The 15,890-nt window shown below is 34.9% G+C and overlaps 2 protein-coding genes across 8 annotated transcripts in view; one reads left to right on the top strand and one right to left on the bottom strand.

Annotated features, from left to right (window-relative positions):
* LOC102003619 (tubulin alpha chain-like) overlaps positions 1–15,890 on the bottom strand; it is a 118,138-nt gene that overhangs the window by 55,723 nt on the left and 46,525 nt on the right. The window lies entirely within an intron of this gene.
* Positions 1–15,890, top strand: part of Kif14 (kinesin family member 14) — a 59,622-nt gene that overhangs the window by 19,453 nt on the left and 24,279 nt on the right. For all 7 annotated transcript variants that reach the window (XR_001236838.1, XM_013522030.1, XM_013522033.1 and 4 more), the window contains exons 14-21: positions 602–786; positions 3,121–3,223; positions 4,004–4,164; positions 5,808–5,955; positions 6,415–6,567; positions 9,695–9,821; positions 14,691–14,784; positions 15,353–15,482. Coding sequence is in view for 6 of the 7 variants with exons in the window: in XM_013522030.1 (XP_013377484.1) it covers positions 602–786; positions 3,121–3,223; positions 4,004–4,164; positions 5,808–5,955; positions 6,415–6,567; positions 9,695–9,821; positions 14,691–14,784; positions 15,353–15,482 (1,101 nt within the window). In the remaining variant the exon portion in view is untranslated. The remainder of the gene's footprint in view (positions 1–601; positions 787–3,120; positions 3,224–4,003; positions 4,165–5,807; positions 5,956–6,414; positions 6,568–9,694; positions 9,822–14,690; positions 14,785–15,352; positions 15,483–15,890) is intronic.

The raw sequence follows: 15,890 nt of genomic DNA, 5'->3' as shown, positions 1-15,890 counted from the left end.
GACCAAGTAATTTAAGTTTTATCCCATAGGAGTGGGAAGACTTTGAAAGTGTTTGGTCAAGGAATTGACATTTTCAGAGTACCTTTTTAAGAGGATTAATCTATACAGTATTTAAAATGAATTAAAAATTTAAAAAAATAAAATGAATTAAAAATAGAAGAAATTGTTGGCAGGGTGACACAGGAAGCTGCTGCAGCAGTAGTTCCGGTGAGAGTTACCAAGGGCCAGAATTAAGGTGATGAGAGTAAAAATGCAAGAAAAAGAATTATTCCGTCAATTGGTCAGTAAGAATAGATGCAGTCTGTTGATGGTGGGTTGATATGAGTGGATTAAAGCTGATGAAGATCAAAGACAGATCAGCAGAACTTTAAGAGTCTAAGAGAATGGTGGTAATTGTTTGTTTCTTTGATGCTGAGAGTTGAATCCAGGGTCTCATGCCTGTCAAGCACACACTCTGCCACTGAACTACAACCCTCTTCCCAAGAAACCTTTAATTTATTGAGACATAGAAAATCATTCTAATATGTAATGTAGACTGTTTTAAATGAATTTAATAATTTCATGTTGTTGTTCAGATTAATTTTTTTCTTACTTTTACCAGAAAGCAGGAATTACATTTCAGATGGACAACCGTTTGCCAAACCTTGTTAATCTGAATGAGGATCCACAACTATCTGAGATGCTACTATATATGATAAAAGAAGGAACAACTACAGTTGGAAAGAATAAACCAAATTCAAGCCATGACATTCAGTTATCTGGGGTACTAATCGCTGATGATCACTGGTATGTTACTCTTCTAAAAGTAGGGGTGCCTATTTATTTTCATTAGACTTCCATATCTTTCTTAATTAAATTTATTAGTACATTTTAGATATTCATAATAATCATAATCATCATAGAGAGTTTGTACCTGTATATGGTATTAATCCTTTGTCTGAGGAACAACTGACTAAAATTTTTTCCCATTCTGTGGGTTGTTTTTTCACTCTGTTGGTAATTTCTTTTGCTGTGCAAAAGCTTTTTAATAGGATGAGATTCAAGTTTTGATTCTTTGTATTATTTCCTATGGAATCAGGGTTTTGTTCATGAAATTTATAGCTTCAAAAGTTCTGCCTATTTTCTCTTCCTGAAGACTTAGTGTTTCTGTTTTGATATTTAGATCATTGATCCATTTTGATTTTAGTTTAGTGCATGGTGATACACATGGGTCTAGGTTTCATTTTTGGCATGTGGAAAGACAGTTTTTCAAACACCATTTTTTAAAGAGGCTGTCTTTCTTCCAGTGTATGTGTTTGGCCCCTTTGTCAAAGATAAGGTGGCTGAGTGTGTTTGGAGTTGTTTCTGCATCTTCTAATCTGTTCCATTGATCCTCTGGTCAGTTTTTTGCCAGTACCATGCTGATTTTATCACAGTAGTTTTGTAGTATAATTTCATGTCAGGGATTGTGATGCCCTCTGCCTTCCCTTTGTTGCCCAGAATTGGTTTTGCTATTCTAGTTTTCTTCTGGTTCCAAATGAATTTTAGGAATTTTTTCTCTATTTCTGTGAGGTATGCTAATGGTATTTTGATTGGAATTGCATTCAATCTGTATAAAAATTTTGGAAATATGGCCATTTTCAATATGTTGGTTTTCCTTATCTATGCGCAAGGGATATCTCACCCTAACCCTAACCATCCTAACTGTAACAACTCTAATCATAACCTTAACCCTAAAGATACAGAACATGTCCCGAAAGAATTGAGTCCAGTAAGTGACTAGAAAGGTCCTTGCTTGCCTTGAACTCTATACTTCCCTTTTTAGTACACTCACCAATGTTTTTCTTACTATACCATAAACTTCATGAGAGCTGGTTTCATGTCTGCTTTTGTTGTGACATGTATCTGGAGTAGGGGCTCAATGAATAAAAGATTTCAGTAATATACAACTCATTAATGTGTATATCAAGTGTTAGATGAGTACTGCGTACTAGAATTCACTTCTAGCTTAGTTCTGATGAAGAGCTCTTCAAGGATTCTACCAGATAAGCTGAGCTTGGAAGGATGATGGAGATAGGGGTAAGGACATCCTATGTTGAAGGAGTGACACAAAGGAAGGAGGGAAGCGCATGTTATGGCAAGTTCAGGGTACTACTGTGGTTGATTGATGTGAGGTGGAGTTCTTGTGGGGAAATAGTGGCAGATAAGGGAGATTAGTGGTTGAAGCCAGACAATGTGGGGTCCAGAATGCTAGGCCATGGAATTTCGAAGATAGAGTAGCTAGAAGTAGGAGAGGAAAGGGATGAGAACAAGTAGACATTGTATAATTCTTTTCCTGGGTAAGATCCTGGACTGGTGAGAAGGATAGACTGCCGAAGTGTAGATATACTATTTTTTCCACGATTCTTCTTCTCTAGATATGTTAATTGAGTTATTTTTCTCTAAATACATATCTTGAAGCCTAACCAAGATATGGCAAGAGGTCTTTGGTTAAGACTCAGCTTTTGCTGCAGTTTTCTCTTTCTGTATAGTTAGTCCCAAGATGAATTGCACTTTGGAATCTCTCTTATTCTTTCAGTAAAACTCCATGTGTAACATGCCGCATGTATAGCTGATTTTCCAGTGTCATCTTATAGTCAGGGTCCATTCAATTAGATTAAGAGTATGCTTTTATCTCTACTTCTCCTTCCTTGGTATTACCTCACTTTTCATGGAGGAAAAATGTTATTGTAGGGCTCATTTTTAAAACTAGAAACTTAGAAAAATGAAAGCATTTAAAACTGTTCTACTCATAAGAAACCTAAATCAATATTTTAATGTTTTTTCCTCAAGAGTTTTTCTGTGTATTTTTTTTTTTTTTCCATTTTGGGGTAAGGTTTTTGATTTGTATTTAGAAGTTATAATCAAAATACACAGAGTAGAAATTCTTCCCACCACCATTGGATGGAATTGCCAGTGAGGTCATGCTGTATTCACCAGACTTCAATATCTTGTTGTGGAAAATAAAATAATTTTTGTTGTTGTTGCTACAAATTGATCTAAACATCGAAAGGATAACCCGGGGAGTATTACCTTATATTGCCTTTTTCTTACTTTTTAGAGTATCCTGTGATGGTAACAATGTGCTTCTTATTTTAACAGTACTGTCAGAAATTTTGGAGGGACAGTGAGTATTATCCCAGTTGCTGAAGCAAAGACATATGTGAATGGGAAACATATTTTGGAACCCACAGTGTTGCATCATGTAAGTGGACAGGTGTCACAATATAAGAAACTCATTTTGGGCAAGTCATTCAATTTCTTTAAGTCTTAGTTTGCTATTCTGTAAGATAAGGGAGTTGAACTGGATTAAAAACTTTCCATTTCAAAAATTTTAGTTCCTATGAATTCATTATTTGCCTTTCTTTGTACAAAGTCAAAAGTTATATTATTGTGAACCAGTGACTACAGAGCTGACCTTTGGCAGCACCATTATGTGGCTTTACAGTCTGGCCAGGTGGGGTTGAAATCTTGCCTCCACCATTTACTATATGACATTTGGCAACTAGGTAATTGAATATCACCCATTCAGGACACTTTTTAGAGCATTATTAAATATATGAGGAGAACAGGCATAAACTAGTCTGTTGGAGGCAAACCAAAACATATAATTATTCTTTATTAGTGAGGGTAGGGGTAGTAAGGATTAAATAAAATTATTTGTGTGTAGGTTTTAAATCATTGCCTGAAATTAGTAAGCTCTCAATGAATGTCTAATGTTATTAAAGTCTGTGCTTTTCAGTTTTCCCTTTCCTAGAATTGAGATAATATGTATCTCATGGAGTTGTTGTGAGATATAATGAGATTATAGATATAATATTTAGCACAGTGTTTGGCATATAGAAAGTAATGGTGGTTGCTATGATTTTTATGCTTATTATTAGTAATGTAACATTATTTTGAATTGTTCAACACAGTGATTTTTCTCATGTCATTTTTTTGGTTCAGACTCACCTCAAGTGGTAAATTTTTTTGTGTGCTTCAGGGTGATCGGGTGATTCTTGGTGGAGATCATTATTTTAGATTTAATCACCCAGTTGAAGTCCAGAAAGGGAAAAGGCCATCTAGTAGAGATACTTTTATAAGCGAGGGTCCTAAAGACTTTGAATTTGCCAAAAATGAGTTACTCATGGCACAGAGATCGCAGTGAGTATTATTGTTGAATATGAAAGCGTAAGTATCTGAGAGAAACGTGTAACAGAGTTAATCAATCACATTGTACGAGGCTCCAGTAGTTAACTGTTTTGGTTTCTAATGATATGATTTTTTTTTCTCATGGTGTATTCATTGATTCAACAAGCATTTATTGAACAGTTAATATGTGTCTGTCACTGTACCAGTTGCTGGGGATACAAAAAATAATAGTAATTAAAACTTAGTCCCTACCCTGGAGGAATTCATCATCTCGTGGAGCTGTCAGAGTCCTGTACTGGGTGATGTGGAATCTTCTTAGGTGACACCTGATCCCCACCAGGAGTCAGTGAAGGTTTATAGAGTATGAGATGTCCCTGTAGCAGAGTCCAAAGAGGTGTTAGAAGTTACCCTGGGAAAGAGTGAAGGAATGTATATTTGTTTCTATTCTTGCCCCAGTTTTAGTTCGTGCAATGTTGTAGGATCTCTGCCTTAAGCAATATCCTTATAAGCTGAATGGCAGATACACAAAATAAATACTAAAGATTGTAGACTTTATCTTGAAGGAATTTTAAGCAGGCATGACACACTCATCATTGTGGCACATTTTTAGAGAGATCACCATGAGCCCAGTCTGGAGGAGGGATTAGAGAGAGAGCAAATGTACAAGCTGTGAATGCAATTAAGAAACTAGGGAAGAAAGATAAGTATAATGTAATTGGATAGGAGAGAATTATAAAGGAAATAAAAATCAGCAAGACATGTTGACTAAAGAGAAGGAGGAATGAAGAACAAGTGTACCATGTTGGATCATCTTTTAAAAAGCCTGAAAATGTACCATTTTATGCAGTTCAGTGGCATTTAATACCTTCATATTTTTGTGCTGCCATCAGCACTATGTACTTTTCATCATCCCAAACTAAACTTACACTCGTGAAGCAATAGCGCCTCATTCTCCTATTTTCCTAGCCATGGTAACCACTATCATCTTTCTTATAACATTCTTACTCTTTCTTAAAATTGGGAATGCAAATTTCTATGCAGTGCAGTGCTAAAACATTGATTTTTATTGGAGAGGAAGAAGCTATTTTGTTACCTGTAATTGTAAATGCCTTTTCTCCTTTATATTGAGAAAGTGATAAAGCTGATTAATGTTTTGGCTTGGCAGTTGTCAAATTATTATAGAAGTTGAAAATATGCTACAAGCATTATCAGCTCTTATATAATGTACTTTTAAAGTCATTTCAGTATTTTCTTAATCTGTGACCCAAATGCAGTAGTTATTGACATACAAAGTATAGTGTTTTCTCTAACCATTGTGATTTGAATATATCATACCCTTATTTTTATGTACTATATTGTTAACTGTAATATTTACTGTAATGTTTATATAATTTATTTTCTTAAGCATTAGAAAAATGTATTCATTTAAATATCAGACATCTACAAGAGTAAGTTGCAACTAAGTATATTTTCATTCAGTTATATTTTTGGTGTAAACAATTAGAACCAATGACAATTTTAAGAACAGTCTTGATAGAATGTCAGAAATTAAAATGTAAAGGTATGTTCCATAGAAAACATTTTAGTGTGGCTAGCAGCTGTTTTGGTACATATGGAATTACAATATAACCTGTCACTATCTTGCTTCTGTGTAGACTTGAGGCAGAAATAAAAGAGGCACAGTTGAAGGCAAAGGAAGAAATGATGCAAGGAATCCAAATTGCAAAAGAAATGGCTCAGCAAGAACTTTCTTCTCAAAAAGCTGCATATGAAAGCAAAATACAAGCACTAGAAGCAGAACTGGTAACGTGCAGAATTGGCCTTTTACCTCTTGACAGTGCAGCCCAAGTGTGTTGACTGGACACCAATTGTGACCTCGTGAGAAAGTGAAGACTGTCAGAGATTTAGGCAGGGAGAGCCACAGTGAATTTTGGCCCTCCTTAATTTTAGTTTGAGAAGCAAGTTGGCGGTGGACTATGGCTACTGAAAGGGGAAGGAAATAGAGGGGCTCCTCTCTTTTACTGGCAGTCATCCATTCCTAGGAATCCATTTTAGAGAAGAGTACTCAAAAAAAGTTTGACTAGTGATATTTATTTTTGTTAGATGAGTTAGCCCGAATCAAGTGGAGAAGCGATAGAGCAGTTCTTCTATTAGTGATTTCTTGTGCATTGATTTAAGGAAGAGATTTATATTTTGAGGGGTATTACTTTTTAAAAATTGCTCTGCATTTTTGCCTCACTTTTGTATTAATGTTGTCCAAAGAGAGAAGAATCTCAAAGGAAGAAAATGCAGGAAATAAGTAACCAAAAGGCTAGTCACAAAATTGAGGAATTAGAAAAGACAAAGCTGCATCTTGAACAGGAAGTGTATGTCAATAAAAAGCGATTAGAAATGGAAACTTTGGCTACAAAGCAGGTAATATCATTTTATAGCTTGTTTCTTCCATTCTGCCAAAAGGGTGAAAACAAAAAAAATTTTTTTAAGCATTATGGTGTCCTGATAGAAATGAGCCAAGGCCAAGTCTCTAAATGAGAAATGTTCTTGCATGAAGCTTATATCCCGGTATTGCTCGCAGAACTACTCATCAGCGTAAAGATATTTAGGAAGAAATGAACTCTTATTTCTAGATGGTTTCATTCTGCTTTTCTTGTTTGTGCATCTACTACTGTCTTATCTTCTGTCATGCCAAATAATGTAAATAAGTGAAATGGCACCAGGGTACAATTTGTCGTAGTAGAAAAGGCATAGCTTGTCTTGGGTCATACCCTGGTGTCAGAGTGCGTCATTATTGGCCTATGAATGAGCAGCAAGTAGGCTTTTCCTAAGAGAACTCAGTGTGGCGTTCAGTACCTCAGTCTTATGAGCTCAGGTACCTACTTCTGTCATCTCAGTGAGGACAGAGGTAGCTTTCCAGGGCTGATTCACACTAATCAGTTTCACAAGATTGAAGGTACATCCTGAATGTGAGTATCTTTAGTTACCTGACCACTTTTTTTAGCCATTCTTTATGTTAGTGGTTCTCAAAGTGTGGTCCCTGACCAGCAGCATCAGCACCATCAGAACTGTTAGAAATGCAGGTTCCCAGATCATTCCAGAGCCACTGAGTCAGAAACCCTGGGATGGGGCCCAGAGTCTGCCTCAACAAGCCGTGCAGAAGATGCTGATAATGTTCAAGTGTGAGGGCCACTGTTTTAATCTTTGCTTTGATGCTTTCTATCTTAATCTAAAGGTGTTACTCTTAAATGACAATTTTATTTCGCTTTTTTCCAAGTTTGTGGCTTGAGGGAGATCAGAGATGAAGGTAAGGGTAGAAGAAAGTGCTCCTAGTAATTCCAGAGTACTGATAATATAATATAGTGCTAGCATTGCTAGTCTACTTTGACACAAACCACCTCAGAGTTTTAGCAGAAAAATGAGCTGTTTAAATCTTAAAAAACAGTATTAGTGGGGTATTGTAATACTTATTTGTGTCAAACTTTTTTTGGGTGTCTTAATTTAGTCAATAAATGTTCTTTAGTGTATCCTTTTTGAGCAGTTCTGTCTTATTTTTCTCTAAAGGTTCTTTACTTCATATTAATGGGAAGAAAACTTATTTTTAAAATGTTTTAAGTTTTTTTTTATTAGTGCATATTTGTAGTACATGATGTGTACACTCCTTGTGTGGAGTTGGTGCATCCCACAGCCTAGTTTCCTCACCCCCTTTTCCTCCCCTACTGCCCCTCCCTCCATCTCTTGATCCCCTTTGAGAAAGATCTATCTCCCTACTTCCTATTATCTTTTATTTTGCTCTTTATTTATATTTTGGGTTTTTGTTTGTTTGTTTGTTTTTTCCCAGTACTGGGAATCAAACTCACGACCTCGTGCTTGCCAGGCAGGTGCTGTGCTGCTGAGCTAAATCCCCAGCCCCCTATTTTGGGTTTTTTGTATGAGAGAAACCATATGCTATTTAAGTTTGTGTGTCTGATTTATTTCAATTAACATAATGGACTGAAGGTGCATTCATTTTCCTACAGATGACTCAAGTTATCTTTCTTTATGACAGAGTAGTACTCCGTTGTGTACAAATACCGCATTTTCTTTATTCATTCATCTGTTGATAGGATATATAGGCAGCTACCAAGATTTACCTATTATGAATTATTCTGCTAGGAACATGAATATGCATGTATCTCTACAAAATAATGCTTTTAACTCTTCCAGTAAAATAACCATGAAGGGGAATATCTGGGGCAAATAGAGTTTTTAGTTTCAGTTTTTCCAGAGTCTCCTTGTTGATTTCCATAGTGGTTGTACTAGTTTATATTCCCACCAGCAATGTAAAAGGGTTTCTTTTTACCCACATCCTTGCCAACGTTTGTTATTATTCGATTTCTTAATTATGGCTATTCTTTCTGGAGTCAGGTGGAATTTCTGTGTTGTTTAATTTGTATTTTTCTAATGACCAACAAAATTGAGCACTTTTTATATGCTTATTTGCCATTTATACTTCTGTGAACTGTTCATTTCACTTGCCTGTTCTTTTATTGGGTCTGTTATTTTGGTTGGGGATTCTAAGTTTTTTGAGTTCTTTATATAGTCTAGATATTAGTCCTCTATCTGAAGAATAGCTGGCAAAATTTTTTTTCCATACATTAGGTTGTCTTTTTGCTCTATTGGTTGTTTCTTTTGCTGTACAGAAGCCTTTTAATTTGATATAATCCCATTTGTTGATTCTCAGTACTATTTCCTGTGCAAGTAAGGTTCTGTTCCAAAAGTAGTGGCTTTGCCTACGACTTCAAGGGTTTTACCTATTTTATCTGCCATCAGGTTAAGTGTTTCTGTTTTAACATTTAGATTCTTGATCCATTTTGATTGTATTTTAGTACATGGTGAGAGATACAGGTCTAGATTCAATATTCTGCATGCAGATAGTCAATTTTCCCAACACCATTTTTAAAAAATATTAACTTTCATCCAGTATGTGTTCTTTACTCCCTTGTCAAAAATCAAGTTGTTGAATGTGCTCGGTGTTATTTGTGCATCCTCTCTTGTGTTCCATTGATCCTTATGTCTGTTTTTGTGCTGGTACCATGTTTTTATCACTGTAGCTTCATAATGTAACTTCAAATCTGGGATTGTGAGACCTCTTGCTTTGCTGTTTTTACCCAGGATTACTTTTGCTATTCTGGGTCTGGAAGAAATAGATTGTTCCCTCTAAAATTCCTTCTGATTTTATTGTGACTAAAATCACATTATTAAGACATTTTATAAATCATTTTGTAGGCCTTTTATGTTTAATAAAACATGTTAACCATTTGTGCATAATAACAATAATGTAAGATGAGGTCTAATAATAGTGTGCTACCATCATCAATGTAGTTTTTTAAAAATTGATTTTATTGTGTGAAACTAGGGTATGCAAAATGATATGGGATCCATATATGTAAATAGTGAAATAGTTACTATCGTGATATCATTTAACATAACTATTACCTGAATCTGATTTTGCGATTTTTCTCTTTGCATCCTTATGTATGTGTCTGTATAAATAAATACCAATTAGGCTTTAGAAGACCACAGCATCCGTCATGCAAAAATTCTGGAAGCTTTAGAAACTGAAAAGCAAAAAATTGCTAAAGAAGTACAACTTTTACAGCAGAGTCGGAATAATAGGGGTAAAACTTTTACAAGTGAGTATATGTTTAACAGACCTTTTCTAAATTTAGGTACGTTCTTATATATAATTACTACAGTGTTGATTATTTGCCTTTATATATGATTTCTTTTAGATGTTGCTGATTTTTCTGTATGTAAATAAGTTTTTATGAATGGTTGTTTTTAGAATGTTTAGTTTTCAGGATATTCAGTTGTATTAGCACTGTACTGTAGACTGAGTGTTTGTGTCTCCTCCAAATTCATGTTGAAATTCTAGCCCCCAGTGTAGTGGTATTGGAAGGTAGGGCCTTTTGTAGGTATCATGAGGGCAGAGTCTTCACAAGTGGAATTTTGCGTTTGTAATTAAGCAAAATAAAATTAGCGCCTATTGTCATCATGATCTCCATTTCTCTGACGATTAGTGATGTTGCACACCTTATCATTCATTAGAATGTCTTCTTTTGAGAAATGTTTCTTGAGTTTTTTTCTTCTCATTTTTAATTAGGATTTTCTTGCTATTGAGTTCCTTACACATATTTTGAATATCTATCTTTTATCATATATATTATTTGCAAATATGTTCTCCCATTTTGTAGGCTGTCTGTTTGCTCCACTGATTGTTTCCTTTGTTTTGTTTTTTTTTTTTTTTTCTTTTGCCTTTTTGAGACTGGGTCTTGCTGTGCAGTTCAGGCTGGCCTTGAGCACACTTTGTAGCCCAGGCTCCTCTCGAACTCACAGCAATCCTCCTGCCTCAGCCTCCCGAGGGCTGGAATTACAGGCGTGTGCCACCACACCCAGCTTCTGTTTCCGTTGATGTGCAGAAACTGTTTTTTAGTGTGATGCAGTCCTGTTTGTTTAATTTTGCTCTTGTTGGCTGTGCTGATGTGATCATATCCAAAATAATTTTTGGTCGAACTGTTATCAAGGAACTTTTCCTTCTGTTTTCTTCTAATAATATTAAATTTCAGGTTTTATGTTTAAATCTTTAATCTATTTTTAAAGTTTTTTTATATGGTGTGATATAAGGGTCTGATTTAATTCTGCATGTGATTATTCAGGTTTCCAACGCCATTTATTGAAAGAACTGTGCTTTCCTTATTGGGTGATGTGTTCAAGTGACCATAAATGCCTGGATTTATTTCTGGGTTTTCTATTCTGTTTAGTTATTCTATATGTCTGTTTTTATACCAGTACCATGCTGTTTTGATTACCATAGCTTTGTAGTATAGGTTGAAATCAGGCAGTAGTATGATTCCTCCAGTTTTGTTCTTTTTTTGAAGACTGCTTTAGTTTTTCCAAGTCTGTGGTGATTCTATATGGATTTAAGGATTACCTTTTCTATTTCTGTGAAAAATTGAAATTTTGATAGGTATTGCACTGAATCTGTAATATCATTTAGGGTAATATAGACATTTTAACAATATTAATTCTTCCAATCCATGGACACATGTTCTCTTTCTATTTATTTTTCTTTTTAAGTTCTTTTGTTAGTGTTTTATAGTTTTCAGTGTATAAAGCTTTTATCTCCTTAAATTTCTTCGTAAATATTTTGTTATATTTGTGCTATTATAAATGGGATAGTTTTCATAATTTTTTTCAGATAATTTCATTGTTAGAGTATAGAAACACAATTGATTTTGGTATGTTGATTGTGCTTTACTGAATTTATTAGGTTTAACAGGTCTTAGTGAAGTCTTCAGCATTGTATATGAGGTCATACTCTTTATAAACAGAGACAATTTTACTTGCCTCTTTTCCAATTTGGATACCTTTATTTATTTTTCTTATTAAAATTCTCTGGCTAGGAATTCTAGCACTGTGTTGAAGAAAAGTGGTAAGAGGGGCATCCTTGTCTTGTTCGTGATCTTAGAGGAAAAGCATTCTTTACATCACTGGAAAAGTTAGCTGTGTCATATATGACCTTTATTATGTTGAGATACATTCTTTCTACACTTAATTTTTTGAGCGTCTTAATCATAAAAGAATGTTGGATTTCGTCAAATACTTTTGTTTGCACCTATTGAGATGATCTTACAGTTTTTAATCTCTGTTCTGTGAATGTGTTATATCACATTGTGATTTGCATATATTGAATCATCCTTGCTTGCATCCCAGAAATAAATCCCACTTGGTCATACTGTATGGTCCCTTTAATATGGTATTGCATTTGGTTTGCTAGTTTTTTCTTGAGGTTTTGTGGCATCTTTATTCATCAGGGATATTGACCTCTAATTTCTTTTTTTTTTTTTTTTTGTAATGTTCCTGTTTAGTAAGGATAATACTGGTCTCATAAAATAAATTGAAAGTGTTCCTACTTCTTCAATTTTTTGGAAGAGTTGAGAAGGCTTAGCATTAATTCTTTTTTAAGCCCTTGGTAGAATTCACTAGGGAAGCTGTCAAGTCCTGGAAGACATTTGCTTGCGCATTTTGAGGATATATTTCAATATAGAACACAGCACGTGTTTTTTAATGTAAATTTTTTTCATGATGAAAAGTTTCAAAGAAACTATAAAAATGGAAAGGTTATTACAGTAAACCCTCATGCACTTATCAATACATGTTTAACCTTGTGCTTATTCTCAATCACTTTGCTTCTCTGGACTGTTCTAAATCAAGTCCTAGACATCACGTCATTTGAAGGTGTTCATCACTGACTCTCTAAATTAGATAAAAATTCTTTTCCTCTCTCTCTTTTCCTGTCACTCTTTTAAACATAACCATGATATTATTATCATACCTAAAAATATTCATAATCTCTACACTCATCAAATATCTAATCAATATTTAAATTTCCTTGAGCCAGGTGCAGTGGCTCCAGCTACTTGAGAAGCTGAGGGGGGCCAAGTTTGGCACCAGCCAAGGCAACAGAACAAATTGCTTTCTAAAGAACAAAAAAGCCAACACATTTTCTGGATTGTTTCATAAATATTTCTTCCGTGTTTAGTTCGTTTGAATCAGGATACAAACAAGACCCATACGTTTTGTTAGGTACCTGTGCCCCCCATTTCACCCTGTACTGGGGATGAACCCAAGGGCCGGATGCATGCTGGGCAAGCCCTTAGCCTCTGAGTTATATCACAGTCTTTTTTATTTTAGTTTGAATGGGATCTCACTAAGTTTCCCAATGTGGGCTTGAACTTACAATCCTCCTGCCTCAGCCTTTGAGTGGCTGGGATCACAGGTATGTACCACCAAGCCCACTTGGTATGTATGAATGTATATGTTTATCTAGAGAGTAGCTAGCTGGCAGTATGGGAGATTGAACCCAGGGCCACTGCATGAGCTAGAGCTCGGGCCCTGTTTCATTTGTCTTATTTTGAATAAGGGTGTTGCTGTTACTGATTGTTGAAGCGTGGCTTAATTTGTTTTCCTTCTGCCTTAGTCTGCTGGGGTTACACACAGGCACCACCACACATGGCTCGGCCTGGCTTTTATACAGCATTTCTTTTGTCCGCCAGTTAGCTCTTCTTTCTGTCATATTTTTTGAGAGAGTCAAATACTTTGTCCTATAGTTTCCCAGATTCTGGATTGGGCTGCCTGTGTCTCCATTTTGTTATTCCATAGGTTCCTCTGCCTCTGTATTCTCTAGAAAGGGTGAGTTAGATCCTCAGGCCTGACGGATTCCGATTCACTTATTTTCCAGGAGTACTTGGTAGTTACGTTGTACTCGCACTATAACTAATATTTTAAAATAACTTTGAAAATATTAGTACTGTTCTATCTGTTGCAGGAGATAAATACTTTCTATTCATACAATGTTTTATTTTTCTCAGGGCCTAGAATAGTACCTAATGAATACATGTTTCTTTTACCCATTTGAATAATGAGATCCTTTCCCAAAAATATTTTTAATGGAACACTAATTTTAAGCTTGACTCAACAATGCAGAATTTTATTTATGATAAAATATTAAATTTAAGAGCTAAGGATGTAGCTCAGTGGTAGAGTGAATAAGTGCTTAGTGTGTGCAAGGACATAGAATGCAATCTCCAGCACTGCAAATAAACAGCACCTTTTACAAACAAACGGACAAACACCCCCTAAAGTCCACCAAAAATCTTACATTTAAACTAGGAAAGTAGAATTTTAAATTGTCCTCTCCTCTTCTCTGTCCTTTCCTGTCTTTCTTTCATCCTCCCCTCCTCTCTCTTCCTCTCCCTCCCCCTCATTATTTAAGACAGGTTTTTGTGTTGTAGTCCAGGCTGGCCTTGAACTCATTATGTAGCCCACTGCTGGCCTTGAAACTTGAAATCCTTCTGCCTCAGACTCCAGAGTGCTAGCATTACAGGCATGTGCCACCATGCCTTGTTACCATTTTATTTTTATGTCTTGCAAAATACCTGTTGGCCAAATTTTAAAAAAAGGGATATGCTTCTAGTATAAGCAAGTCTGTATTAGAAATTAGAAAAAAAAAAGAAAAAAGATGTTAGAAAAAACATCTTTAAGTATGTTAAAAAAGCATTGTCTTTGGAGTTTCCTCTCTTAGAATACCCTTATCCTCTTGATATCAATTGCAGTTTTGTACTATCTCTCCAAATGAGAGAACTCATTTCATATGAAGAGTATTTTATCGTCACAAAGAGGGTGGAAAAAATTGCTCAATTATCACTCTTGTGTTTCTGGGATATAGAGTTAAACCATTCTTTTAAAATCATTTTTTTCTGGGCCAGGCATGGTGGCACATACCTGTAATCCCAGCACTCAACAGGCTGAGGCAGGAGGATTGCTGCAAGTTTGAGGCCAGCCTGGACTATAAACTGAGGTCAAGGCCAGCCTGAACTGAATAGTAAAACCCTGTCTCAAAAGGAAAAAAAAAATAATTTTTTTCCCGAATTGTTCTGTCTTGTGATGTATGTTAGTGGTAATATACATATTTTTAATCTCTTTTGTATGTTTTGTATTAGTTCAGCCAAGTTGGAGCTCCATGAAAGTCTCAATGATGATTCAGGAAGCCAATACCATCAGCAGCAAGTTAAAAAAATACTATGTTTTTGGCAGGTGAGTAGTTAATTATCCTGATTATAGAGCAGTTCTTTGTTTTAAACCAGTTGGCTGGCATATGATGTTAAAACAAAAAAAGTTCAGTTTTTCTAGTCTCTTCTGTGGCACCTGTCCAAAAAGGAGTTGGTATGAGACCCAGTGACACTACTTGGGAATAAAAGAGATTTCAACAAATAACATAAAAGTATATTTATAGGCAGAATAATTTTAGGTGTTTTAGGAATTTATTGATTTTTCCTTTGACTTGAAAATTTATTAGCATTCCCCTTTATTTTGGTCCTGAAGATTGAACCTAGCTGCACCACTGAGCTATATTCCCATTCCTGCATTCCACTTTTTAAAAGAAATACATTTTTGTAGATTTTTATTTTATTTAAAAAGCTTCTATGTTAGAAGTTATTTTTATGTAGTATGTATTAGACATGATTATTACTAAAATAAAAATGCCTATGGCATTATTTAATCAGTGGACTGAATTATGATGGATTTATTCAACTCCAGAAAACTCTGAGTATGAGCAGTAGTGTGTGTTTTGAGTAAGCATTTTTATTTGATTTTCTTTCAGGCATGATGCATCAGTTAAAGGTAGTTCTGAGACATCTATTCGAGTTCGTAACCTGCAGCTTGGGGTCTCAACTTTCTGGAGTCTTGAAAAGTTTGAATCTAAACTGGCAGCAATGAAAGAACTTTATGAGGTTTGGAATGTTATTAAAATCTCTATAAACTTTTTAAAATAAAAATATATAAAAGCGATATTCTCAGTGAAGAAAATTTGGAAAATAAAAGGCAGTCTGTCAGTTACTCAACCAAATGTTAACAATTATGTGTATTTATTTTTTGCATGTATTTAAATGGGGTTTTAGTGGTTTATTTAGATAAAAGCATGATACAGAAATTTAGTGCTAAATCTAATGAGTTATAATTATATATTTTTAAAATTTTACATTTCTGGTTAATTACATGAGGAAGAAATTTACATGATTTGAAATCATCTTCCTATTCCTAATGAGGCACATTTTTATACATTTACATTTTTCTGTTGCTGTGCTTTGGGTGTTTCTAATTGTTTGCTGTTTTTTTTTTTTTTTTTTTTTTTTTTTTTT

This window comes from Chinchilla lanigera, unplaced genomic scaffold (assembly GCF_000276665.1).
Source record: "Chinchilla lanigera isolate Chin_1 unplaced genomic scaffold, ChiLan1.0 scaffold00005, whole genome shotgun sequence".
Classification (NCBI taxonomy): Eukaryota; Metazoa; Chordata; class Mammalia; order Rodentia; family Chinchillidae; genus Chinchilla; species Chinchilla lanigera.
Note: the sequence above shows the minus strand (reverse complement) of the source record. Positions and strands in the feature narration are given on the sequence as shown.